This window comes from Perissodus microlepis, chromosome 16, assembly GCF_051167445.1.
Source record: "Perissodus microlepis isolate ML-2025 ecotype Zambia chromosome 16, ASM5116744v1, whole genome shotgun sequence".
In the NCBI taxonomy this organism is placed as follows: domain Eukaryota; kingdom Metazoa; phylum Chordata; class Actinopteri; order Cichliformes; family Cichlidae; genus Perissodus; species Perissodus microlepis.
Genome location: NC_140476.1, coordinates 19528452 through 19555088, shown reverse-complemented (window position 1 = coordinate 19555088; position 26637 = coordinate 19528452). Strand labels below are relative to the sequence as shown.

The 26637-nt window shown below is 41.4% G+C and overlaps 1 protein-coding gene across 6 annotated transcripts in view; it reads right to left on the bottom strand.

Annotated features, from left to right (window-relative positions):
* myo16 (myosin XVI) overlaps window positions 1–26637 on the bottom strand; it is a 101973-nt gene that overhangs the window by 13493 nt on the left and 61843 nt on the right. For all 6 annotated transcript variants that reach the window (XR_014802901.1, XR_014802900.1, XR_014802899.1 and 3 more), the window contains exons 18-32: window positions 26144–26261; window positions 25376–25447; window positions 23902–24043; window positions 23216–23288; window positions 19398–19550; window positions 18777–18977; window positions 17226–17301; window positions 14589–14785; window positions 13547–13627; window positions 12389–12594; window positions 4499–4601; window positions 3669–3765; window positions 3300–3573; window positions 1405–1787; window positions 76–1305 (exon numbers count right to left, since the gene is read on the bottom strand). Coding sequence is in view for 1 of the 6 variants with exons in the window: in XM_084954658.1 (XP_084810784.1) it covers window positions 76–1305; window positions 1405–1787; window positions 3300–3573; window positions 3669–3765; window positions 4499–4601; window positions 12389–12594; window positions 13547–13627; window positions 14589–14785; window positions 17226–17301; window positions 18777–18977; window positions 19398–19550; window positions 23216–23288; window positions 23902–24043; window positions 25376–25447; window positions 26144–26261 (3406 nt within the window). In the remaining 5 variants the exon portion in view is untranslated. The remainder of the gene's footprint in view (window positions 1–75; window positions 1306–1404; window positions 1788–3299; window positions 3574–3668; window positions 3766–4498; window positions 4602–12388; window positions 12595–13546; window positions 13628–14588; window positions 14786–17225; window positions 17302–18776; window positions 18978–19397; window positions 19551–23215; window positions 23289–23901; window positions 24044–25375; window positions 25448–26143; window positions 26262–26637) is intronic.

The window sequence follows — 26637 nt, the reverse complement described above, 5'->3', positions numbered from 1 at the left end:
GAAAAAGGAAAAAGGGGGAAGTGCATGTACTTCATAATGTGTATGTACACGAGGAGTGTGTGTCTACTGACAGACCTCCATCTCTCATCTTGCGACCAGACTTCCTCAGTAGGCTACGTCCAGAGCTGAACAGGGTGCTGAGTTCATCCAGGGGGCTGGTCAGGGGCCTGCCGTTGGCTGGGTTGAATAGCAGTGGAGACGAGGAGCACGAGTGAGCTCTTCGAGGCTCAGGACGAGACACCTTCACAGGGGAATAGGGAGGAGGCTTCCCCAGCGGCTCCCCGCCTGTTCTTTGTGAGGACGTTTTGGAGGAATCTGAGCTCCCGGTGACAGATGCTGCTCGTGTCAGAGCCAGGAAGTTGGCCTCAGGTGGGAAGGGGAAGTGTGAAGGAGGTCTATAGGGTGGAGGTGGGGCACTAGGAGGAGGAGGTGGAGGAGTAAGTGGAGGTGTGGACTTCTTCTCTGGCATTAGAACAGTGAGGCTTGGGGAGGAATCAGCCCTCTGGCGGGCGTACTGTGGGGACAGAGGGCTGTCTGGCCCAGTGGCATAGTTGAGGTTTGTCTCAAACACCGGCAGCTTTTTTACTTCCAGGGGGGTTAGGGGTGACTCATCAGAAGCAGGAGAACAGGTGACAGGGGAGGGCGGAAATACAAGGAGTGGAGGGCGGTGGGGAAGCAAGTTGGGAAAAGGTGCAGGAATGTCACAGCTGCCATCTTTTCCATGCTGGCTTTTGGGAGCTCCACTGTTTGATGTGCTATGTGAGTGAGCGATGTCCAAAGCAGCAGTCACCCCCAATGCCAGTCGTTTAGTCTCTGCACTCTGAGGAGGGGATGTCCCCAATCCTAATAAGTTGAGTCCTAGAGCCTCCAATTTGGCTGGTTTGGTGACAGAGGCAGCAGCTCCACCATCTTCAGAAGGGTAATACTTCATCTCCTCGTAGACAGCTTCCGAGTCGGCTTGCTCTGGGCTATCAGGCGGCTCCTGGAGGCTTCGTGCCCGCTGCTGGGATCCCAACATCTCTATGTAAATGTCTTCTTCATCTTGGCCCTTGAACAGACTTAGTGCAACCCCTTGTGGAGCATCTATAGAGGCTGCTCTCTGCATCAAGCCTCCAAATCCCCCGCCACGTGAAAGCAGGGCCAACTTTACATCAGCTGGGCGCAGCTGATGGAGCTGGGGTGCTACAGCATTAATCTCCTCATATGAGCCAGTCAGCTTAGTGTTGGGGCTGCGCTTGGGTTTCGGGGGTGGTACCTTTCTCATAGTTGTGTAGTCATCACTATGGGGACGGGGTTTGGACAAGGCTAAGGAAGAAACAAAACAAAGAAAGCTAAATCAATATGTAACAGCAATGAGGCACCGCCATCTGTTATATCTTTGACAGTCCAGTAGAAATGATTTACCTGCTGGGTCTGTGGGGGATAGCTGGGATTTAGGAGGGCTTCCAGCTGGTGAAGCATAGCCCTCTGGAGTGGAGCACTCTTTGGCGGCCATCGTCAGGCCTGCACTAACTGCTTCATAAGATGCACTCAGACGAGTATTGGGGTCCCTCTTTGGTTTAGGAGGAGGTTGCTTACGAGGAGAGGAAAGACCTCCCCCGCCTGCTCCGTCCTCATTGATATGGACAACTTGCTGCAAGGCTGGTTTGATGGGTGGATTGGCAGACGAATGGACCATGTTCTCAATGGCGAGCGGGGTGGGTACCGAGCTGGAGCGAAAGTGGCGAATGACTCGACTTCCGCCGTTGGCAGGGCCTTCGTGCACTTTCGTGCTTTTCTCTGCCACTCTACAGATGAAAATAAGGAACAATGAATTTATGTTTAAAAGGCGACGAGTGAGTTAACTTTATAATTAATCAAACTCAATATACGCTTGCCTCAAATGTCACTTCAGAGGTTTAAGATAAATTGGGCAAAAGGAGGAAACAACCAAAGAGATTAAACCTAATCTCCTTGCTGTAATTTGATATCATCCAGTTTGATATTTCCTTGGCTAATCTGGGTGAGCCATCTGTTAGTTTCCTGATTGCAGGCAGGCATGCGGTCGGGGGTGAGAGGTGGGGGATGAGCATTTGTGGAGGTACTCAGGAGAGGCGTTTTGAAAATCTGCAGTGAGATTACAGTAGAGGAATCTGGGGGAATGTGTAGATGTAAGTACATTTTTATCTCCTCTACAGGACAAAGGTGAAACCTGTTATCAGCTGTTACATGCTCAAGGACGCAGAGTTTATAGAAAACATGTGTCTTATATTATTTGTGATCTCTGGTCTCCTTTCACGTTTAAAAAGCACATTTAAATGTGCTTTTTTTAGGCATGTGTGACAACAACTCAAACCTAAATAAATGTAGAACAATTTGCTATTTTGTCAAAATGTTTTGTCCTGTCAGGATTTTAGCCACCAGTATTTATCAAACTGAAATAAAAGTATTTTTCCTCCAACAACAGCAGTAATCAATAGAAATGATATAGCACTGCTTTCTCTGCAGGCAAAAAACAACGTATAGAAATAATGCACATATTTATGAAGCATACTGCAGAAAGCATAAGAATATAGTACCTGTACGTACTTACGACTTTAATAGTGCTGAAATACCAATCACATTTGAGGTATTATGAAGGCCCTTCATTTAGCGCCACCTCTAAAAAGCTTTTTATTGCTTTTTTACACTTTTTCCAAGTCAGGCTTGAGAGTTATTTAATTTCCTCCAAGTGTAATATACTGGTATATTAGAATGAGGTGAGGTGGAGATAAGGATTGTATTCCATAGGAGCAACACAATACGAAAACAATCTGATAGCGCGAGTCATTATCTGACTATCCATCATGAACCTCACAATTAAAAGTCTGCAGCACACAGGTATACAGTGACATCATTAATCAGAAAGCACATGCTGTGCTGGCATGGCCACACACAAGCACGCAGATGAATAAACACACACAATTATGAAGGCAAATGATTCCTTCACACAGTCATAAATCCTGTAAATGACTACAATTGTTTTTCTCCGGGCTAAATGACGCTACAGTTACTATGAGGTCAGGGCCTCATAATATGAATCACATTATAGTGAGTAATGAAAGCTCTGTCTTAGTGAGAATATGGTCTTGATTGATCGCAGTGACTATAAAATGTCAGAAAATGGCTAAAGGTTACGAAGATGTGCACTGAAGAAATATCCATATTTTTAAATTAGTTCTAACCAGGAGAATAGCGGAAATCTATCCTTGATCAAGCAAAATATTTGCTTTCTGATCTAAATAAAAGGGCGTACGCTGTATTAGTGTCTGCTCATTTACCTCCTGATTGGCTGATCTTCCTCCTTCCCCACCGGCTCTGGTCTTTCGCCAAGGGGTGGGCTACTGCCAAGGGTGTTGAGCAGGCTATTGCCATGGCAGCGCAGGCGGTCGTTTTCTCTTGCAATGTCGGAGGCATTTTGGATAACCAGCTGGTCGTAGGTTCGCAGTCCCATGTCTTCTGCCCCCTGCAGGAAGTGCTGCACACCGCACTCCTCTTTGTGCTGTAACGATAACCTGCGATTGACCCGCTGCCTGGCTAGCCAGCCGCGAACAACTGAGACATTGGGTGGAGATGAAGACACAGTCATCAGAGGTGTCGTGGCTCGAAAAGAAGATGGTGGTAGATGATATTGTTGTATTGAGTATTACCTTTCTGACAGGTGATGATCTTTTTATGTAGCTGGTAGCAGCGGTCATTGAGCTGGTCTGCCTGCCAGTATCTCAGAAACACTTTACTGCTGCCCATCTACACAGACAACAAAACAAGCCATCTAAAAAAACATACACATATATATCTATTTTTTTTTCATCAGCTAAAAGGAGCACTTAGAGGACCCTGTGAAGCTGTTTTCTTTTGGAAATCTCAGAAGAGTGTGACCTGCTAGTTGAGCGATGGGAGACCGGTGATGTAGCAGTAATTTATGATAATCAGTGGGTGTGGAGTGTGGATAGGGTGTGGGTTTGCATGCTGATAATGCATTCACTTCCTGGACATAGAGAGCTTTTGAGAGGTGACAGAGGTCACGCTATACCAGGTGCAAGGAATTGTGAGGGTGACATACTTGCACAGATAGCCCCTATTCATTCCAGCACAAGCTACTTGTAGGAGTAATGTGTGTGTGTGTATGTGCATGTGTGTGTTTGTGTGTGAGTGACTGAGTGAGTGAGTAAGGCAGGGTTTTATCAAAAGTGTCTGCGGGCTATTGTGGAGGAGTGTGTATGCATGTGTGACCTGTGGGGGTCAAACGCTCAGACACAACAGCAGTCTAGCAGACAGGAGAGAGGGGGGTTGGAGGGGTCCGTGCTGCTGTGTGCATGCGTGTGTGTGTGTGTGTGAGTCGAATTCTGATGAGGTGGGACAGCTGGAACAAGTTGTCAGGATTCCATGGGATCTTTGAAACAGAGGGTCAGGGATTAAGTCATTTGGCAAATTTTTCATTATTGATGGAGACAGAAAAGGACACTGGACACAAACACACCTGCCATCCCTGGAGTTTTGATTGTTGCAGAACTGAGCGACATTTTTCCTCCGGAGACAGTTTCTTCTTGTCTCCCAGTGTTGGGACAACAAGGTCTTTATATCTGTAACACGACAAAGAAAAACACAAAACATCAGAGCTCCAGGGATAAACACGCTGAACCTAAAAACCCAGACAAGACATGGAGGCAGCCTATTTTGGAAACAATGGGTTCAAGGGTCATTAGGGTCATTCAGAAGACAAGCCAAACAGCATCTGTTCCTATTGGCAGTGTCCAGGGCAACCGTTGTTATGAATGGTCAGCTGGATGGAGTCAGTGGTTTGTTTATGCACTGGGTGGTGTGGAGAGAAGCAGAAAGTAAGAAAAGTGAATATAGCTGTTAATGTGTAATAAGAGTAGATGTTTTATATATATTCTGAATTCTGAATACACACAGAAGAAAGAATGATTATGAATTATGAAGGAAATAAACTGACCACATAGAAAAATGTGACTGAACTGAAAACACAACATCCCTAAAGACTAAGCGGCAACCGTATGCTTTGTTGGTGTGAATATAAGTGTACAACAAATGTACTCAATAAGGTATGAAGATTTCTCTTGCTGTGATTGGTTCAGCTTAAACCTATAGTAAAGCCTTCAGCTTAATGGGAATTCAGTTTGACTTTTCCTTATTCCCTGCAGAGAAACTTAGGCTTGCAGTCTGCACTCTCATTGAGGAAAGACTGTTTTGTACAATAGGAAGTGCTTCTAGCTCTTTAACTGAAAAAAATTAAAGAAGCAAATTTTCCTGTGAATTAAGTAATTATCTATATATACACAGCTGATTGTTAGACACTGGGGGACCGCACCGGTCCACACCCGATGCCATACCAATGTGGATGAGCTGTAAATATTCTAACTGCGCTGTTTATCTTCGACAGCCTACAGCATTACCATCTGTGACGGACAACTGGTTCACAAAGCTCATCCCAATATTTATAAAACTACGGGACAAGGTGCACGTGTCATTAACAGAATATATAACTGAAAGTATGTCATGTCATGAAGTGCATACAGTAAATACAATAGGCTTATTCTGTGCAGAAATTCTGACTTGACTAACATTACTGTGCAAAAGTCTTGAGTCATTTCTTTCCAAGGAGTCAGACTTTCCTCAAATTTTTTAACTGTTCTTGAGCAAGTACTCAAGGTTGTTATCTACGTAACAGATTTTGCTCAAATACAGTATATTTAATTCAGGTGTTTTTTAAACTTTCTTACAAATTAACACCATTATATCATTTTTCATTGTTGTATTGTTCAACAAAAACACAGTTTTTTCACGAGTATAAAATACAGTATAAAATACTTCCTATGTTTTAAAGTTCTTTAGATCTCCAGGCTTTTTAGGGGTCTTTCAAAGTTTTCCTTTGACATTGACTGATTTTTACCAGATTTTTAGTCTAGCAGTTGACCATTTTCAAAGGAATATTTTGTTTGTTTGTTTTTTAAGCCCATTAACACTGGCCTATGAATCATCCAAACATAAAAAGGAATCTAACTCGAGGGGTTAACCAATTTTGTGTCAACATATAAAAGACAGCTATCTTCAGGCACTTTGTTACTACAACCTGTTGTAAAAGCACATATTTGTTCCCATTTCTTTAGTTCAATCTATGAAAAATGCCCCCAAAAAAACATACTTTGACAAACATGAAATAGTATTTTGGCACAAACAAGGTGATTCCAGAAGAGCTATTAGCCAGTATTGAGGAAATTGAACAAGTGGAGGAAAAAAATCCTAAAAAAAAAACTATCCGCAGCAGATGAACAGTATCGGAAAATCATGAAGAAATAGGATAAAATAAATCCAGCAAAGGCCCGATACAGGACCAGACAGCTGCACGTGAGCCTTCAGTTTATCCATCTACTGTTCACTGAAGCCTCATCAGAAATGGTCTCAGTGGAAGGGTCGCTGTTAAAAAGCCAGTTCTAAGGAAGGAAAGCAGGGAGAAAAGGCTAAGGTTTGCCAAATTACACAAGAACTGGACTCGAAATCAGTGGAAACAGATCCTATGGAGTTATGGGTTCAAGTCATTATCAATATGTATGGAGGAGGTCAGGACAGAGGTACAATAGTGACTGTATCAACACTGCTTAAAGACATGGCTATAGGCTTCTGCACAGCACCCAAGCAGCAATAACACAGTCACTTATACAATATAAAGTATATATTATAATATACCTTATAATATATATTTTAATATATTATATTAATATAATAATATATAACAGTGAGTCAGTAATCTAATAGTGTATGAAGTAAGGCATGACAGTCACAGAAACACAGTATAAGAGTGCTAAAAAATCAATATTTGGCAGGAAAAAAGTGTCCATGTACACTACAATTATCATTACATCTTATAATTAAACTTTATATTTTACATAATACGTCTAATAAATATTCCAATGTACATTTTGGAATCATGTTTTATGCAAAATACTTTACATTTTTAGGGGCCAAAGAGCTAAAGATTAATATGCTGAATTTGTCACTGGTTTCTATCTTTATTTTTTCTATAAATGCTGTAAGTAAAGCTTCCTTTACACACTATTTCAGACACTGGTTTTTGAACATTTGTTTTTATTAAAAATCAGTTATCAGTACACTAGTCTGTCTTTTCAGTTCTCAATGGGAAGCATTACTAGCTGATGTTGCCACTCTGCTGACGAGACATATATAACAAGCAGATGGCTGGAAACATAAACCACTTGTGCTGTCAATAGCGAGTATGCGAGTGTACATGGATGTGGGATGTGTTTGATTTACAGAAGAGGGCTGTGTCTGAACTCTCCCTAACCCTCTCTCTGTATGGTAATACCAGTTCTGCAGACAGCACACGCTGTCCCTGTGGGCCCATAAAATACAAAGGAACTCTGTAAATCCATGACCTCTCCAACGAGGATATGAAAACCATCGATGGTCCCTGCTTTAACAAGACCTAAGGGGGCTTCATGTGGAGTCGAAGAAGTGAAATAACCCTTTTAAAAAAGCTTAAATGGAGGGTTACACTGTGCTAACGTGGTTCACTGTGACCAGAGGGCTGTCACTTACCTCGTTGACTGAGCATCACAAAGGTGGTAATGACAGTGCATTTGTAATTTAAACTCTTACTTCCTTTCTGAAGCTGCTCCTTAGACATATTGCATGGTGGCAACATTTAGTCAATAATATCTGCCGACATTACTTTCTATGTACTACCAAGAAATTTGTATTTTTATCTGTCAGTGGAAGGTAATGAAGATGTACTTGGAAAAAAATCATATTTAAAAATGACTTTTATTCTTGTGGACTGCATTTGTACCTCGCTCTGTAAATACTTATAAATCTTTCACATCCAATTTTGGATAAATGATAAGAACAACACACATCGAGGGCTGGGGTTGGAAGAAACAAGGTTCAAATGGTCCTATTTGACCTCACACATTTGCAGAAAATAAACCTGGCCACAAAACACATATGGTATCATAAAAGACAAATAAAAGCAACAGTAAAACAGATTTCATCGTAAATCACCCTGGTTACCAGGACACTAATGTAATTCGCTTCAGGCTGCCGCTTTGACTTAGTCGAGTGGCCTGCGAGGCTTCAGTGTGTAAGTGTGTATTTCTGTGTAGGCATGGCTCTGTTTGTATTCATGAGACTACAGCAAAGTCAAGGATAATGAGTAATTGAATGGGCTGCCATTCTGATTAGTCTAGAGCCTGGGATTATTTCTGAAGGAGAGACACATTGCAGGGAAAAGATGGAATAAAAACAAAAAAAAATGGTACGAAACTGGAATGACTGTGTGGACATGACAAAAATAGGTAGTGATGATGAGGGAAAAATACAAACAGTGGTTCAGAAGAGAGAGTAAGTGAGGAAAGAATGAGACATCAAGTGAGAAAGAGCTCTGGAAAACAGCAGTGCAATCCACCCCCAAATCAGCAGTCCAAGCAGTGATCATAGGTTGGCACTGTGTGCGCTGGACCCAGTGGAGCTGAGAGAGATGAATGGCAAATGGCCTGGATTGACTGGTGTTTTGTGAGTGGCAACCACTTAAATCAGGTATTGCTTTGATTTACAAAAACACACACACATCAGAACACACACCATTTACTGTATGAACAACAACAACAAAAAAAGTGCCACACAGGCATTCAACAGTTTTTGTCTTTTGCTTTTAATGCCAGAAACGACTCACAAAAGCTGGAATCGTAACTCTGAAAACACAAAGAGGTCTACAGTAAACTATCTTAAAGCTTAAATAAATCTAAGGACAATTTAAATCCATCCCTCCTTCACATCAGTGCTAAGCCAACTGCAACTTATATTCTTAATATTCTTTGGCAAAGTTCCCAAAATCTGGAAGGGTGCACCGGTGCGCCCACTGCATAGAGGTGGTGACCCAAGTGACTCAAGTAATTGACGCCCTGTCTTAAAATGGTCTAATTCTGAGTTCCTAATGGAAAGTGTATCTGGAAAAAACAAAACATTTTATAGTCAGAAAAGTCATGTTTTAGATACAAAGCACAAGAACAGCTCCAGTATGTGTACTACAATGTTATTGTAGCATGTAGTAATGCTATTGAAGCCCTTGATAATCATTAGTAATGCATTTTTCATATCTACCAAAAGCATTTAATTCAGTAGATCACATCATTTTATTAGAAAAACAATTCTCAGTCAGTTTCGATGAACAGTCCCTTAAATGCTTTCATTGTTGTCTTTCTGACAGATCTTAGGAGACTCCAGTGGTTTTCAGGTCAAGTCCACTTGCCATCTGGACAGGTGTCCCACAAAGATCTATTCTTAAACCCCTTTAATTTACCCTCTGCCACCCAAAACTGTAATGTACATTTTTATGCAGATGATACTATTTTATATGCTGCTTGGCATTCCATTCATTGCCATTACAAATCTACATTTTGCTTTTTTTTTTATAATTTCAGAAATGTCCTATCATACATGAACTTGATTTAAATTCTGATAAAACTAGGAACTCTGTGGAACACCTATCAAAAAATTAAGGATAAATATTTTATTTACACACAACAAGATCGACAGAACCCTAAGAGCCTTCATCTGAAAGTTAATGGGGATGTGGTGAACAACACTAGAGGCCAACTTTAAGCCAAATGAACAACCATCAAGTGCAGGATTTACCAAGGAGATGCTCTGTCCCCACTGCTGTTCCGCTACAAGACTGGCTATGGATACTGACTACAGAATTGAGGAATCATTTGGCGCCTCTCTACATGGAGTAGAGTAAACGAAACACTGATTCACTGATCCAAACCACTAGAATCTACAGTAATGACGTTGCAATGTCATTTGAACTGGAGAAGTGTAGTCAGATGGTGAAAAAAAAGGGAAGGTAGTCAGAACCGAGGGAACTGCAATAGCAGAAGGCAAAATTGCAGACAGTGAGGACAGTTACAAGTATCTGGGAATCCCACAGGCAAATGGGAATCATGAAGATGTTGTTAGGAAAGCTGCAAATACCAAATAACTGCAGAAATTAAGCTGAATGGGAAGAACAAGATCTGGAGAATCAACACCTATGTACTGCCAGTTGTCAGATACCCTGTTGAGATCAGGTGGCCAAGGGAGGAGATAGAAGCCACTAACATCAAGACAAGGAAGCCTTACCGTGCGTGGAGGGTTTCATCCCAAGGCCAGCACCCTGAGACTGTCCACTAAGCGTGGTAGAGGACTAGTGAGTGTCAAAACCACTATCCAGAAAAAAACAGCAAAGATCCATGAGTACATCAGGAAGATGGCCACAAAAGATAGTGTGCTTAGTGAATACCTCAGGTAGCAGAAACCCGACAAAGAAGAGGAGCAAGAAGAGTTACCATAATGGAAGGACAGGGCCCTGCACAGCATGAACCACTTGCTGATAGAAATGGCTGATATCAAGAAATCTCGCCAATGGCTGGACAAAACTGGACTGAAAGATAGCAGAGAGGCACTAATCATGGCAGCAGAGGAGCAAGCTCCAAGCCCAAGATCCATAGAGGCTGGGGTCTACCATACCAGGCAAGACCCCACCCAGGTGCAGGCTGTTATATGCTGGGCTGTGCCTGAGACAATCCAGAGAGAGATAACGAAACAGGAAACAATAAAACCAGTGTTGTTTGAAATTCCCAAGGTCAAAATACAAGATCATTGTAAAATTCTGAAGCCTCATGTTTCTGTGTATCATACAAAAACAACAAACCTATTTCCCGATTTCATTAAAACACTTTGAGGGGATATATTTATCTAAGTGTTCCTATCACTATTTGAAAACTGTGTGATGGATTCATGTGTACAGTAAAATCTACAAACGTCAATCATGTGGACATGTCTGACTCACTGCTTTCATTTTTCTTCTTTCAAAATCCATTTAATGGTTAAGTGTTTTTTCTAGTCCACTAGAAAATCACTAAACCCACCAACCAAACTGAGCTGAATGTAGTGAAAGTGCAAAAGTGCATGTTTGTTTTTTCTTTCTAACTGCTCAGTGTGTGGTGTGCAGATAATTGAAGAACTTGCAACACGTGTAACAAAAAACTGGCATAGCTGAATTTGTTAATTAATGTGTTAAGATTACAGCATTACAGAAAAACTGAATGTGATTACAGTAGTGAGTTACTTTGAATAGTGTTAAACCAAACATTAAGAGGCACAGCCATTCCTTTTCTTTAACTTCTCATAATTATGTTTTGACAACTTCAAGAATGTTGCTTCAAACTCATTAGCGGTGAAAATACTGAACAGGTTTTTGATTCATCCACTCTTTCAATTGAGGTTAAGGAAGTGAGGAGCTGGTTTGCACAAGTTTGTATGTATGAATATGCGTAGATGTGTGTGTGTAGGTGGTGGGTAGGAGGATTGTGTGTGTGTCCAGGGGGGGTGATGTTTACAGCAAAGTAGTGGAAACTTTTGAGGGGGTCATGTGACCAGCTTTGTCGTCTCTCATTATCTGCCAAGAATGTTCATGTTAATCCCTTTATCCTCAAAAAGAGAGAGAGAAGCTAAGAGAACAGAGGATGAGAGAGAGAGAGAGAGAAAGGGAAAGGGGGTGGGGAGGTGGTTGGACTTAGAGGTAAATCCTCTCAGTATTTTACTGGTTCTCAGAATCAGAAGACAGGAAAAACTGAGACAATTAACTGAAGCCGAGGAAGTGAGACATAGAAATGGAGGAGAAACGGAATGTCAAAATCAGATTGTTCTCTCTGTTTCTCAAAAAAAGAACAATGAGTAACACATGAAGGCAAAGCGTTTTTTTTTTAAAAAGGGGTAGTAGCAGATAGTAAGGGAAGTCAGGTGATGTGGAGTAACTGTCAAAAATAACCGTCAAGTGCAGGACAAAATGACCTTACGTACAATTGGTTAATGCCTGTGTGTCACGCTGACATGGGAAATGTCTGTGGTACTCATTAGCAGCAATGGTCTCCCATTATACCTAAAAAAAGACATTCTGGGTCATGCTGCACTCGTAACAATAAGAGTCGCAATGACTTTTCAATTCAAATATGTCAGTCTGCCTGTGAACTCGCAGTACTGTAGAGTATATGCATTCATTGGCAGAGTCATTTGCTCTGAATCTTTAAGTCTACTTTCACCTGCTGGATGTGTAACAGATAAAGGGAAGTTTCGCAGTGACCTGCTGGGAATGGTTCGGTATAACTGAGATGAGTCAGAGAGACAAAGAAGCAGTGCAATATGTCAAATTTAAGACCTTTCCCTAAAAGTAGCATCTGAGAGCTACGAAAGATGTGGTCATAAAGTGGATCAGCATACGGAGACAAAACAGTAAATTAAGAGGAGAAGTTTCGATAGTTGCAGCACTCTTATCCGCTGCTATAACACTGACCTGCTGAGGAAGCCTGGAAAGGACAGGCGCACGGGGTAACCATAACGGATCATGCGCACCATCTCAAGCACCCCGATGTACTGCAGCTGGGTAGACACATGGAAGCTGTCAAAATTGTCTGGCTGACAACTGGAGTTGGGTCGCACACACTCCACGAAGTGGGGAGTGCAGCCCTGCAGTTTGCTAACCAACTCTGACAGTGTGTTCTGGAAGAGAAAGAAAACACAGAGGAGATGCATTCAATTGCACATTTTTAGCGAGTCGATCACAATAGCCTCGTGGCTGTTTTTACATGTTAAGTAATTTAGAGAGGAAGGAAGGATTGTCTGACTTCATTTGATGTTTGACGTGTGTGCTGCACAAACTGGAGCAAAATTACAATGTGTTTGTGACAAAGTGGTGTGATTTTGGGGTGTGTTTTTGCCTCTGGAGAAAACAAAAGCACAAAGAGCTCTTTGCTCTGTCTACGGGTGTGTGAGGGAGAACGCGAGAAAGAGCTTTTCTTCAGTCTCTGAATTCAAAGATGCTCCATTCAAGGTCACATAGACGCATAAACACTTACATCTGTGTTTTTGCCATTCGTCAAACTGACGTCAGTCTATGCACTGCATACCCTTAGGTTTCAGTGCTCAATACCTCACCCCTCATCTTTGGATGCCACTAGCAGCATTCACATAACTGTCTTCCCTCCAAACATGCGTATGCACACACTCAAATACGTGCCCACAGAACACAGTGGTTTTTGTTCATTGTTCATTCATTCATGTGGAGGGCTTCATGTTTGGCTTGGTACAGCATCATTCTTCAGCCCACTCTCTCCTTCCCTGCCATTCCCAGAGGGACTCGTTGACCACAAGTCCACAAGTCTGATTGTGCAATACACTGGTTTCATTCAAACCAAAGGTACTGCTTCTCTCAACCACATTTTAGGCTTCTTGCGTCACCACCAAGAAGCCGCGCTCCCCTGCTCTCTCCTCTAACTGAAAATTTGTGCTTCTTTATATAGTTGTGAAATCACAGCACCCAATTCTAAACTTAGTTTTGCATTGTTGCAAATGCACAGTAATTCACAAGACTGACATAAATTCCTTTGCTTTATTCCTGTAAAATTTCATTCGCTTGCAACTGGAAGAATTATGTAACGGGACGAGATCATACCCTTAGCTGGACTGCGACTGTGGTGGGTCCACAACGCTCTAGTCGCTGGAGGAAGGAGCTGGAGCCCTTTTTCTTCAAGATCTGGAAGCAGGAAGCGATAATACAGGAACTTGTTAGACAGATGAACGTCTTGAAGGGGCCATTGATGAATATGGAACATTATCATCGCATATCATCAAATTTGTGCAGCCTTAATAAAACCATGTTGATATCTTTGATAATTGGTGTGGTTCTTGCAATCAGATTAAATATGTAGCATATATAGAATTCAGACACAGTTATGATTCGTCATATGTAAGAAGAGGTTCAGTGCTTTACTGTTATATTTACAGGCTTATACACCGAGCAGCAAAACAATATTGCCTAGTGTTACCGTATAAGGCTGCTGGGACAGATCAGTGAGGTTAAAGGGGCCTTATATAAGCCTTTGCTCTAGATGGCTAATGAGCCACAGAAACAGCAGACAGGGCCTCCTGAAGGTTATACAACCAGCAATCACATATGTGCACCACTACACTGTACTTTCAAAACATTGAAACAGATAAAATAAAGAGGGAAAAACAGCTGAACGAAGAGACTTGGGACACAGGTGTGCTTTTCAGGTGTGCTTTTTTGTGTTTTGAGAAAAGTGTATAAGCACACTAATGCCCCAGTTCATGTGCACGTGTATACATTCTTGCGGAGCTTTTATCTCTTGCAGGGCTGCACAAACAAACCTAATTCCCAGATGTTTATATATAGCAATGTGGTGGGAAGAAGCCTAAATTAGACTTTTTTGTTCCTGAAAAATACCACCCCAGTTTTTCCATCGATTGATTTTAGTGGTCACTTTACAGCAGAGCTTTCTGGGTAAACATGTCACCAAGTCCTATTTTCTAATATGCAGTTGAAATGGGAGTGGCCATGTAATATTTTAGTTTACTTAAATCTAGTGGTCACGCACTAAAAATACTATAAAGGTGAATTGATGTCAGTGTATTGGCTCAAGTGTAGGGTGTAGCCACAGTAGTGGACTCATCCCACTGTGTGCAAGGTACCGTACCTTGGTAAGATCATGGTACCTCCGGGGCTGTTGGGGGATTGAGCTGGCACTGACAAGGGAGACTGATGGTATCCTGTGGAGCAACAAGGCAGCTTTAGGCCCCCTCAGCCCTATGCAGCTCCGGGCTGCTGGCACCAAGGAACCAGTCTGAGTCAGCTTGGACTGGAAGAGCTGCTGCAGCAACACACTCTCACTGGCTGCCGGGCACAAAGCACATACATGCAGAGAGGGAGGAAAACATAAGGGTAAGAGAAGCAATAGCATTGGTTGAAAAAGTGGGTGGAAGAGAATATGGAGAGGTGAGAAAGAAAGAAAGAAAGAAAGAAAGAAAGACAGAAAAATGAACAACGACAGAGAGAAAAATCAGTGGAGGAGTGTAAGCAGGGAGGACGCATAAAATTAATCTGCATGTAAACAACAATCAGTTAGGCAACAAGAGGGGGTGGACCATGTCACTCTATAACACGTGGAGCGGTCCGCAACAACAATGAGCTCATTCAGAAAGCCAAACAACATGTGTGTGAACGTGGGTGTGTGGCTCTAATCTGAAAGGCTGAGAAAGACACAGAAAAAAAGGAAAGAGAGAGCGAAGGAGAGGTGGTAAAGGATGGTGGCAGTTAAGCAAATAAAAAACAAGACTTATTTCAGGACTTAAATACTAAAAGCTCCAAGCTAATTGCCTTTTTATTCATGGCAATCACTTCGATCATCTGAATAATCCATGTAGCTTTGTCTCGATCAATAATCTATTTTGAAAGAAAAATCTGGAAACAGTTTTTTGTTCTTAACTAAAAGGTTTTTTCACTCATTTTAAAGAAAAATATAAATCAGAGCAGTTGGTGACACAAAACAGACACCAGGATTGTTTTTTTTTGTTTCATTTTTGGTGTAAAATGAAAGACAATGACACAATTACTAACCAATGACGATGATTATATTCAAATGAATCATTTTTTATAAACAGCTCACACGCTATATTAAAAAAATATGCAGGAGTGTTTAGTTTTATCACATTTATGGACACATCATCAAGGGTTGGGTAGATTAACAGGAGCTGTCTAGGTAGACTTCATTCACTTGGCAGTTTGCACTTACATCTCTACTCTTGTTTTTTATTGGCTCTCTTGTTTGAATTTACACTGCCTCTTGTCTGCCAAACAAATCAGTGCTCTTTGCTCTAAGTGACCTGAGTCTGCCATGACTGACTGATGATCATGTTGTAGCACAAGAACACCGGCAGTGCATAAAATTCATTCTTTTCTTTCTGAAAGTAAACCATAACTCTATTGCTGCTGTAAAGTATAAAGATTGTTAACCACTTTGACTTTTATACTTTGAAAAACTAATTAAAATAACTTTTTTAAATGTTAACAGCGTAACTAGCAATTTATAGCCTATTACATTTCATGAGTAACCTTTTTCAACACTGCTGTGCTCCTGTTTTCCAAACCGTGGTATAGTGCATGTAAAATTACAAGAACAAGAGCTGTTGCCCCCACTAAGAGGGGCTAAACCCTTAAGTGAGTGCTTCTGTGAAGAGCAAACAAAGGTTAAGTGAATAGCTAGCCAGAAACATGAAACAGTATACTGCAAAATGTCTGAGCATCCTGCAGAATTATAAACAAGGGAAGATAATAATAAAGAGTCTTTGTGTGCAAACACTCGCATGGACACAGATCCTAAATTAGCTTAATCAGCCTACCATCTTTGTAATGAAATCTCATAAGACATATCTGCGAAATGGAATGGTTCAAACATTAAACATGTATCCAAATTATGTAACTTTTTTTAAAATACCCAATTCAATTTTAAGAACACAATTATATGTAAAAAGTCATAATTTCCACCTTTAAAATGCTGTTACAAACATTCACTTATTCTTTCAGTTGGTGTTTTGTTTCAAAAATGGAATTAAGCTACATGGATTCAGAATACTGAACTACACTACGAACATTTTGGGCACACTGTTTTGGTTTTGAGTCAAAGAGCAATAAGAACAACAAACATAAAGAGCTCTCTACAGCAACAGTGAGAAAAACAAGGAATAAATCTTGCATTTTTTTCAGGTAAACTGATTATAAAAACATTCAGGGCATTATTTTTAGATCATCTTCACCCTATATCCACAGCCTACAATTTCATGTAATAATGCACATAGCAGACACTTTGGTCCTTTTAACTTCAAGCCCTAAACAAGAAGTGACGAGAGGATGCCACCTAAAAGAAAAAACCACATTGTTTATGTCTTGGTGTGGATGAAAGGCAGCGATGCATCGACCTGTCAGACGGAGGGATAACAGCCAAGTCTGAGAGACGAGCTAGCCTTTAGAAGATTAGCCTCATCATGGAAATTATAGCAATTAGGCTTCTGGACACAAGGCTAGCCTGGCAGTCACACAGCGAGTCCCTGTGTCCTGCTAACCACAACACCTCACATCTGGCACTTTCTATAGACAATATACACACAGACGGTGCTGTCTGCTGCACAGGGGATGAAACACACATATAAAAACACAACCACATTTGGACAACGAGTGGTTTTGTGTGCTGTTTGTTTACACAAGAGTGCGTCTTTGTAATGAAGCGCGTGCTGACACCACAATGTGCACGCATGTCTGTTATTCATTGGGTACTTACACTTAATCGTAAACAGGAGATTCTGAGGAAGAGAGTCCTTGTTTTTTGTGAGCGATCCCGTGAGGTTGTATGAAATCTGGCAGAAAAAAAACAAATAAATACAAATCAAGAAATATATACTTACCTAGTATAAAAAAAATATTCCATTATATTTATTCTATCAGTTCATATCTCGCAAATGTGCTATGAACCACAGATACAGATGCAATACAAACAGGCCCAGTAACTGGCTGGTCCTTTAGTGGTCGCCATAGTGGATCATCTGCCTCAATATCGCCCTTTCTCTAGCATTCTCCTTCTGTCGGGCCAATCCTCCTTCATTGCATCCATGAACCTTCTGTGTGGTCCATTATAACCACCATCCCTCCTCTGCACATGTCCAAACCATCTCAGCCTTGCCTCAATAAGTTCTATCGATGTACTCATTTCTAAGATTTACCGTTTCCAGCTTGGCCTCCTGTCTTTTTTTCAGTGCCACCATCTCCATGATGAGAGCTGAGCTGGTCTTGCTACCAACCTAACCTTTTACTCTTGTTGCCATCTTTATGTCACAAATCTGACACTCATCTCAATCAACTCCATCCTACCTGCGCTATCTTCATTAGCTCTCTTGTGCACTGGCTGTTGCTTTGGATGGTTGACCCCAGGTATTTAAACTCCTCACTACCTCTCTCCTTGCTTGCTCACTGTTACACCTACTTCCATCTCATTAACACATGTGTTCTGCTTTGCTTCTATTGACTTCCATTCCTCTTCTCTCCAGAGCATACTTTCACCTTTAGTCTCTCTTCCATCTGCTCCCAACTCTCATCACAGATCACAATGTTGTCTGCAAACATCGCAGTCCACACTCCCGCGCGACCTCATCTGTCAGCCTGTCCATCACCATCACAAACAACAAGGGGCTCAGTGCCGACCCCTGGTGTAATCCCACCCCCATCTTAAACCCATCTGTCACTACTACTGCACACCATACCACTTTATGGCTGTCCTCATACATGTCCTGCACCTCCCTCACATACTTCTTGTGCCACTCCAGACTTTCTCATGCGGTACTATAGTTTCTCATTTGGCACTCTTTCACATGCTTTCTCTAGATTCACAAATCCATTCTGCATACGTCTCCATCAACACTCTCAATGCAAACATCACATCTATAGTTCTCTTTCTTGGCATGAAGCCATACTGCTGCTCACTGATCATCATCTCTCGTCTTCACCTAGCTTCAGCAACTCTTTCCTATGTCTTGGTATGAGTCATCACCTCTTTCCCTCTGTAAATTCTCCACATCACCCTTATGCTTGAAAACTGACACCAGTACATTTCTCTTCTCACACACATCTTCCTCAGGCATCCTCTCACTCTCAATCTCCTCTCACTGTATAAAACAATGTGCTCAAAAAGACATCCTAGACATCGCCACACCTCCACAAGTATGTCATCTGGACTAACTGCGTTTCTAACATTCATGCTCTTTATAGCTGCCCTCACTTCATCCTCATTAATCCTTTGCAAAATCTACTGAAATAAAATCGCCATACACACACAGACCTGTCCTGCATAGTGGCTGACAATAAAGGCTGGGCCTTGGTCTTTCGGTGGGGGGTTCCCATTGCCATCCTTGGTAGTGAGAGACAGCCCATGAATTTGGTTGGAGTCCAACTGGGCAGAGAGCCTCTTGTACAAGGTCTGCTCTAATGGCCGCAGGCTCTGGCTCTCCTCATCTAACACGCACAACAGCCCCTGGGGCTTCTGGAGGAGGAACAAACAGATGTTCACATTATCATTTATTTAGGAGATATTTACAAGCACTAAGCAATAACAGTAATCCATATTTTGTGACACTTCCAGAGAGCCACATAGGATATTTTTTTCGCGTGACATGAAGGAGATTCAGTATTATTTGATTTAGAGATTTCTCGCACCAATTAGAACAGAGGCAGACAGTTGGCTTAGAGGGGCATTAGCAGTTATGTTTATATAGACTTTTTGAACATGTTATGTTTTTGCCTTTTGTCTCAATTAAAACGTCAAGATTTTAACTGTGTATATTAGAAAACTGAATAATTGTGATTCCAAAAGTTAGGTTGGGAAAGTGTGGTTGGGATTGTTGCATTACATAATGTCAGATCAAACTGGACTGGACTGGTCCAAACTAGAAGAATACAGTACCTGAAAAAAGAAGTCCAGAATGGCTGGGTGGTTTCTGGGAGAGCGTGCGTTCTCCATGGCGATGCCCTCCTGCAGACACTCAGCCTGCTCCTGCTGGAATAGCACCTCAGAGACGTACTGCCTCAGCCGCTCATTGGTCATGTTCACACACAGCTGGAATGCACAGAGCACACACACACCAGTATGTAAACACTCTTCAGCACGCATGGCTGAGATTCATCAGAGAGATGCTGCTGAATGCTTATGTTTAAAGACCAAAAATGTTCACAATGCTGGACACAATCGGCTGTCAGGGGCATAAATGAGCTGACTTCTCATGTAACAGCTGACCAGTAAACTATTACAAATGTCTGACACCTTGGTGTGGACTAGAGTTTAATGCCAGAAAATGGGATTCCTGGGAAATCCTAGCAAGATTATTTCCCCAGTTCCCAGGAAATGTAAAGACAGAGAAAAAATTAACTTGGGTGCTGTTTATTAAAAAATGTAGCCTGTTAATGAATACAAAGCATTTGGGGTCAATAGCACATGTTCCAACTTCTGAGTTGACACTGTGGGATTGCATTTCCACGGTAACACATTTTGTATGGTGTGGCCTTGTTTATGCACACATCCAGAAGAAGAAAAAAAGTGAGTGCAAAATGAACAAATGTGACTAAAAGAAATGATGCCTGTTGTTGCAAGTTCATTTTTGCTTTAATCAGGGAAACTCAGAATCTATTTTAATTATGATTGGTCCATCTGATTTATATATTATAGTTATATTTTGGTAACACCACTATACATTTTTACATGCTCAAAAATTCACTACGTTATAAACCAAAAAGAAATAGATTAGTCTGTCCTGTCCTAATATTATCTCTGCTAACTTCAAGTGAGTGTTCATTGATTTTACTAGGCTACGATTTATTGCTTTGTTGTTATAGCAGGTAGTCTACTTTGCACCTGTAGTGTTGCCATATTACTTAGTTCATGCAGCATGCTGGATGCGAATGTAGTTTGCATTTATATTAATGTTGGCTAACATTAATTGTCTATTTTGCCTTAATAATAAGCAGAAAAATACGTAGAAAATGTCATTGTGAACACATGCATGCCCGATTCTCCGTGGTGTATTAGAGCTGCTTTAAATGCCCAGAGTTTAGCTGAAGTTATTAAAAAGAAACATGTTTAATTCCCAGGATTCCTGGGAAAACTGAAGATGAATTTTCCCAGGAATTCCAGAAAATAAAAACACTTTGCAGTTTATTGTAAACACATGACAAAAAAGATTGAAAGAGATCGTGAAACATCTATAAACATCTATAAAACATGTGTAACACTAATTATATGCAGGTCTTGGTTGAGCTTACTGAGCACGATTATGATGCGACTGTATTCCTGAACAATGCAACTGTCATATCTAACAGAAGCACTGCAGATGCAAATCATCTGTGCCCTATTGATGGCTACTGTTAATAGGAGCACTAGAGTAACCAGAGACATATCCATAGCATCGTAAATTCAATAACAAATGCAGTTAAAGTCCGAGCAGCACTCACTGCCACAGCCGCAATTTCAATAAGTACAGACCACTCAAAGGCACTCAGGGCCAGCGACATACTGTCATAGCTTGCCCTTTTAATAGGAGTAATGAGAAGCAGGATAGAGTGGTCAACCTGCAGTGCAAAGTGTCACATCAACTCTCCTTTCTATAGTTTCTCTGGGTTGGCAGTGTACTATAACTGGACTAGTCCAAGGCAGAAACTGCTCCAATACAGCAGAAGTAAAATATCACAATAATTATAGGATATTAGGATAAAATCTGATTTGCTGAATGCATTGTAATGCATGTAATCATTAACTAACAGGTGTAATATATTTTTCATGGTGCAGGCGGTCCCATCTTCAGTCTATTCTTTTACTCCAAGCTAGTTTAGTCCATTAACAGCTTAGCCCCAGCAGGTGGTTGATTGAGTTAGCTCATTAGCAAAGTGTTGAGCAGGTACAACACATCCCTGGCAAACACAGTTCTAATTAACAAGTTCTAATGACCCCGATCCTTGTGCGCATGTGGAGCGTGCTCGGGTACGTTGTTGTATATGCGTGCACATGTGTGTACAAACATGTCATAGCTTGTTTGTCACTGAAGTGCCACGTCTACTGTACGAGGTCATTGTGTTTATCTGGAACTTGCCCCTCCTCTTCCCTCTTCTGTGGGTTTAGTGTCTGATGAAAGAAAGCATGCAGTGCCAGACACACAGTAGTTTTTCCTCTCGCTTTTTTTTTTATTTTTTTTTAGATTTTCTCATCCTGTTACTTTCTTTTCTCTTCTGGCACTTTCCATGACTTAAATAGAAAAGGTGAAATAATCCCTCACCTCCATTTGGACTGGAAAAAAATCCAGATGGGCTAGGCCACTGTTATCTTAGTGACAGACACACACACTCATACAAAGCAAATACAAACAGACACTCTCTTAATAAAAGCTGTGAAAAACTAGTAGCTCCACAGGGAGGAAGTGTGAGCTTTCAGTAGCAGGAATAAGCACTTAGCCTCTTGAGCACTATGAATTACACTCTGAGGCTCCGGATACACACACACACACACACACACACACACACACACACACACACACACACACACACACACACACACACACACACACACACACCTGTCTTGTCTGTCTGATCCCTGCTGATCTTACAACTGAGTAGTCTATTAACAGTGCATGCCTGATGAGAACATGGCAGATTTACAGCCTATAGCAGGTGAGCTGTATACAGCGGCACATGTTGCACTTCGCAGACTTCACAATCTATAGAACCAAAGATGGCAGACATGCTGAGCAGCCTGTGCATGCAAATGTATGTATATATACAAACATGTATTCCAAAGCTTCCTTGCCACAGCAGGTAGCTCCACGTGTTTCATTTGGCTGAATTTTAAACCAGATATGTTTCCTGACACAGTCTCAAAGGGCATTTCTGAAGCAACCTTATGTTAACTACTATACTATAGGAACCACAATACATCAGATACATAGAAACATTAAAAATAAATAATATAGTGATGTCTCAAACATGAGATGCAGGACTTTAAAAACCCTGTTTTTAAAAAAGGAGTAGTTTATGTGCCAGTTTCAGGTACACCACTGTTACACACTAAGCAAATCTGCTTGTCTTCATAGATAGACTTCTTAATATTAAATATAAACTTTACTCATGAACCAAAACTAAAAGTCATGCACTTATTATTTACTTATGTTTCTGGTAGTGAGCAATAATTACACTGCCTGTTACTAATGTAGCCATATCTGAGTGCAAAAATAAAAAATAAATGGGATCAACTATTCTGGACTAAGATTAACTTGATTCAATAGCCTGTACTGGCAAGTAATGTAATGCCAAATATATAAAGTTGTATTTTATTAAAAACAGGTTTTGTATTCCTCACACACACACACACACCCACCCACATGGTGGTTTGAGGCTGCCTATTACACTAACATGTTGCACAGAGACAGACACTGTGTCAGCCGTTGGTTCATTGGAGGACAGATGAAAATCACGCCACAGTCAGCCACAGACCTCACCACATTCATTACAATTACAGACAAAAATGTCCGGACTAAAACAGATAAGAACTCCAAATATTTTAAAAATTTGATTAGGATCACATACAGTACCATTCAGAGATATTTCAATAGCAGAGAACGGCCATAGGGGATGCATTTGGCTCAATTTGGCGGAATAATCACACAGCGTAAAGGGACGAGGAACATAATAGCAATGTTTTGGTTTTTTGGCTGAATTTTAAAACAGAAAGCACTGTCCCACCTGCTCAAATCCATTCTTCTGAAATTCTTCAAACCCAAATATGTCCAAGATCCCAATCTCCCAAGCAGGATCACTGGAACAAAGAAATGAATGTTACTTATTAAATAGCCACTTTTATTTTTCCCCGAGTCAACATGAGAAAAGTGTTGCTTATGTCACTAACGAGACATTTCATTCTATTGTGTGTGCGCGCGTGCGTGTGTGCGCATGTGTGTGCAATGAAATCTGAAAGGGGTGTGCCACGAGTGTGTGGTTGACAAATTTATTACATTCTGTGGCTGGTGTGTAAACAAGGCAGCTCACAAACACATTCCAGAAGATCTAGTGCAGGTTATCAGAGTGTGATAAGGCTTCACAACATCAACAACACCAAGGATCCTATGTCCTTCACCTGGGTGTGTGTGAACATAAGTTGTTTTTTGTGTGTATTTGAGGCCTCCATTAAAAAAAAGCCTTGGATGTGTCCTCCATCTCTAACCTGTTGTTCAATACACAGATTTTAGTCTACAAGTTTATTTAAATGTTTATCTCTGCTCTAAACTAAGGATTACTTTACAGTATTAGTGTTAGTCACTCCAGTTTACACAGATGAGTGATTGCTTTTGGAAATCTGTCATTTCAAAGGTTTTTATTGTGGTGTGTCGCGGAAACACATCTAGACACAGACACCACACACCACTCTATACCTGATGGTGTCATCTTGTCCCTGAAGGTAGTCGTTGATATTGTTGACCAGATAACTGAAGAGGCGCCCGTAGATGGCTTTGGCAAGCTGGTCCCTGTACTGCTCTGACATCTCTACTGTGTGGCGCCGAGTGATCACATCACCTGCACAAAGGCACAAAATACAGTTTCTGGTATTCGACAGATGGGGTTTTTACACTTTTCTTTCTTTAAAAGGTTAAATCTCCTTAGGGCCATGAATACTACTAGTGGTGCAACGGATTTGTAATCCGAACCGATCCCACTCCACGGTTCGGCACGCACATGATCCGAAGATTCGAAAAAGAAGGAAAAAAAGTATGCGTATGGTGGCGTGGTGGGTCTGTCAAGCGATAGTTATGGCCAGTGCTAGCGGTCCAAGTGGAGGAGCAGAGGAGTTTGCGGTATTTAAGCAGCCCTTTGCTGCCCAAGCCGACCGGGCTAAAGCTATTACAAAAGCTGTTGGGGTGTTTAGCTGCAGACGGGAGGCCGTATTCCATTGTGCAAAACAAGGGGTTTAAACTGTGATGCTTGAGCCACGCTATGATATCCCGTTGCGCGTCCGCTTTAGTGGCAAGATCGTTCCAAGCATGTATGAGCAGGAAAAGATTTAAGTTATGGCTGAACTGTCCCAGGCATCTTCTGTTGCCCTAACTACTACAAATGGGTGGAGCTCCAGGGCAACGGAAAGCTATGTGACCGTGACAGCTCATTATATCACAGCAGAGTGCGATATAATGAGTGGTGTATTATTGTAGGGTCTACCTTACAATATAAAGCGCCTTGAGGCGACTGTTGTTGTGATTTGGCGCTTTACAAATAAAATTGAATTGAATTGAATTGAGTGGTAGATACAAAGCCCTGTACTGCCCTATATTGTACCATAATTTTTTAATATTATTTATTAATAATTGCGTGGAATGAGTCTTGAGTTGAATGTTTTTAACAGGCAAAAAATACTTCAATAAGTAAATGTTAAAATTTTGTCTTTTTTCTTTTTTTGCTGATCCGAAAATTGATCCGATCCGTGACTTAAAACCGTGATCCGATCTGAACCGTGAGATTTTTGATCCGTTGCACCACTAAATACTACTTATCTCTCTATGCCCTCTCTCTTGAGGGCTCCAAAGACAGTCCCAGGATAGAAGAGATATACAGATTTTTGACATATTAACAGAAAACCCTTCAAATTTGACGCCTACATCAGGGATATTCTGTAAGGGGTATTTCCCAAGCATGGTCTGGGTCCATTTATCCCTTTGGGGGAAGGACCATTGTAAAGCCATAGTAAAGTTATTCTGGGTGATTATTTGATTGTGCGCTGAAGCATTTCCATCCTGATGAATATGGTCTCTTCAAGGATGACAATGCCCCTTATCCATATGGTACCACGGCTCACTGAAAGGTTGGATGAAAATAATGCGAATCATGAACACGAAAAGGCTGATAAAGCAATACCTTTGAAATACTGAACATCAGAGGTGAGGGCGGTGCTTAAGTCACTGGAGGATACCTGCAATAATCCAGCAACTGTTGCAAGGAAAAAAAAGAGAGAGGGAGCAAGGAAGAGGCAGAGTAAATGACAGTGACACAGTGACAGGTTAAAAAAGCATCAAAATAACGCCATTAAATGTTAACCGAGCATCAGAAAGATAGGGATGATAACATCCCAGAGCCCACTGCTCTGATGATGATATCACGCTGACAGCATAACAGCCTGAACTCGGCTAAAGCTCATTCCCGTTTAACTGATCGATGAAGCTGGCAGCAATTAGTCATCATTGGATTTCTGAGCAGAACCCATCAACAAGCAGCAAAAACAGGAGACAGCAACCCTTCGCTGACATCACTAGTCGTAACAATACATCTCCAAGGTAACAATGTCTCCTTCCCGATCAGGTGCTGATGTGATTTGTTTACATCAAACATGTGCTAGCTGCATAATGAGCGAATTAGACTGAGAGACAGGAAAATGAGGCTGTCCCTGATGACGGAGAAATCTGTACATGTACATTTTGTTTTCAGTGTGGATACCAAACAGGTAACTGCCTGGCCTTCAGCTATTGCTGGCAAGCTGCCAAGAAGACTACTCTAAGGGAGGATGAGGGAGGCGCTCTGACAGCAAGGTAAATAGAATGAGTTAGTGAGATCCACCCCTCCTCCATTGCCTAGTTCCACCTCCTCTAAGGGTGGAAATGTGGCCCTGGTGGTGGCATAAGCACTGACCTCTCTCCAGCAGCTGCAGGTCAGAAGGGAAGGCTGTGTCAGCATCTGTCAGTGCTGTGAAACGCAGGTCCCCGATATGGAGCACAGCAGAGAGCAGCGTAAATACTGAGTCAACCTCCTAGCAGCGAAAGAGAGAGAGAGAGAGAGACAGGAGAAAGTTGAGAGAATATGATATTAACTATAATCTTTAACTACTAATTAAAAATGGAACTATATGAAACGGTTATCAAATCCAACCTTTTTCAGAGGGACGTGAGTCTTTATTCGATGTCAACTTCATGATCCTAGTGATCCTTCTAACAAGCCCATGGAGCCAAAGCCTTATTAAGTTCAGTCCTCTTTGCCCCAGACCTCCAATTAATCTCACTTCTATAATTCAGTGGCCAGGTTCGCTCATTACCTTGATCCCTGGCGGTGAAGATAGTGTGGAATAAACGTGCTAGTTTTTTTATTTTAATGTATGCATAAATCAACAGCTTAAAAACGCTGCCCTT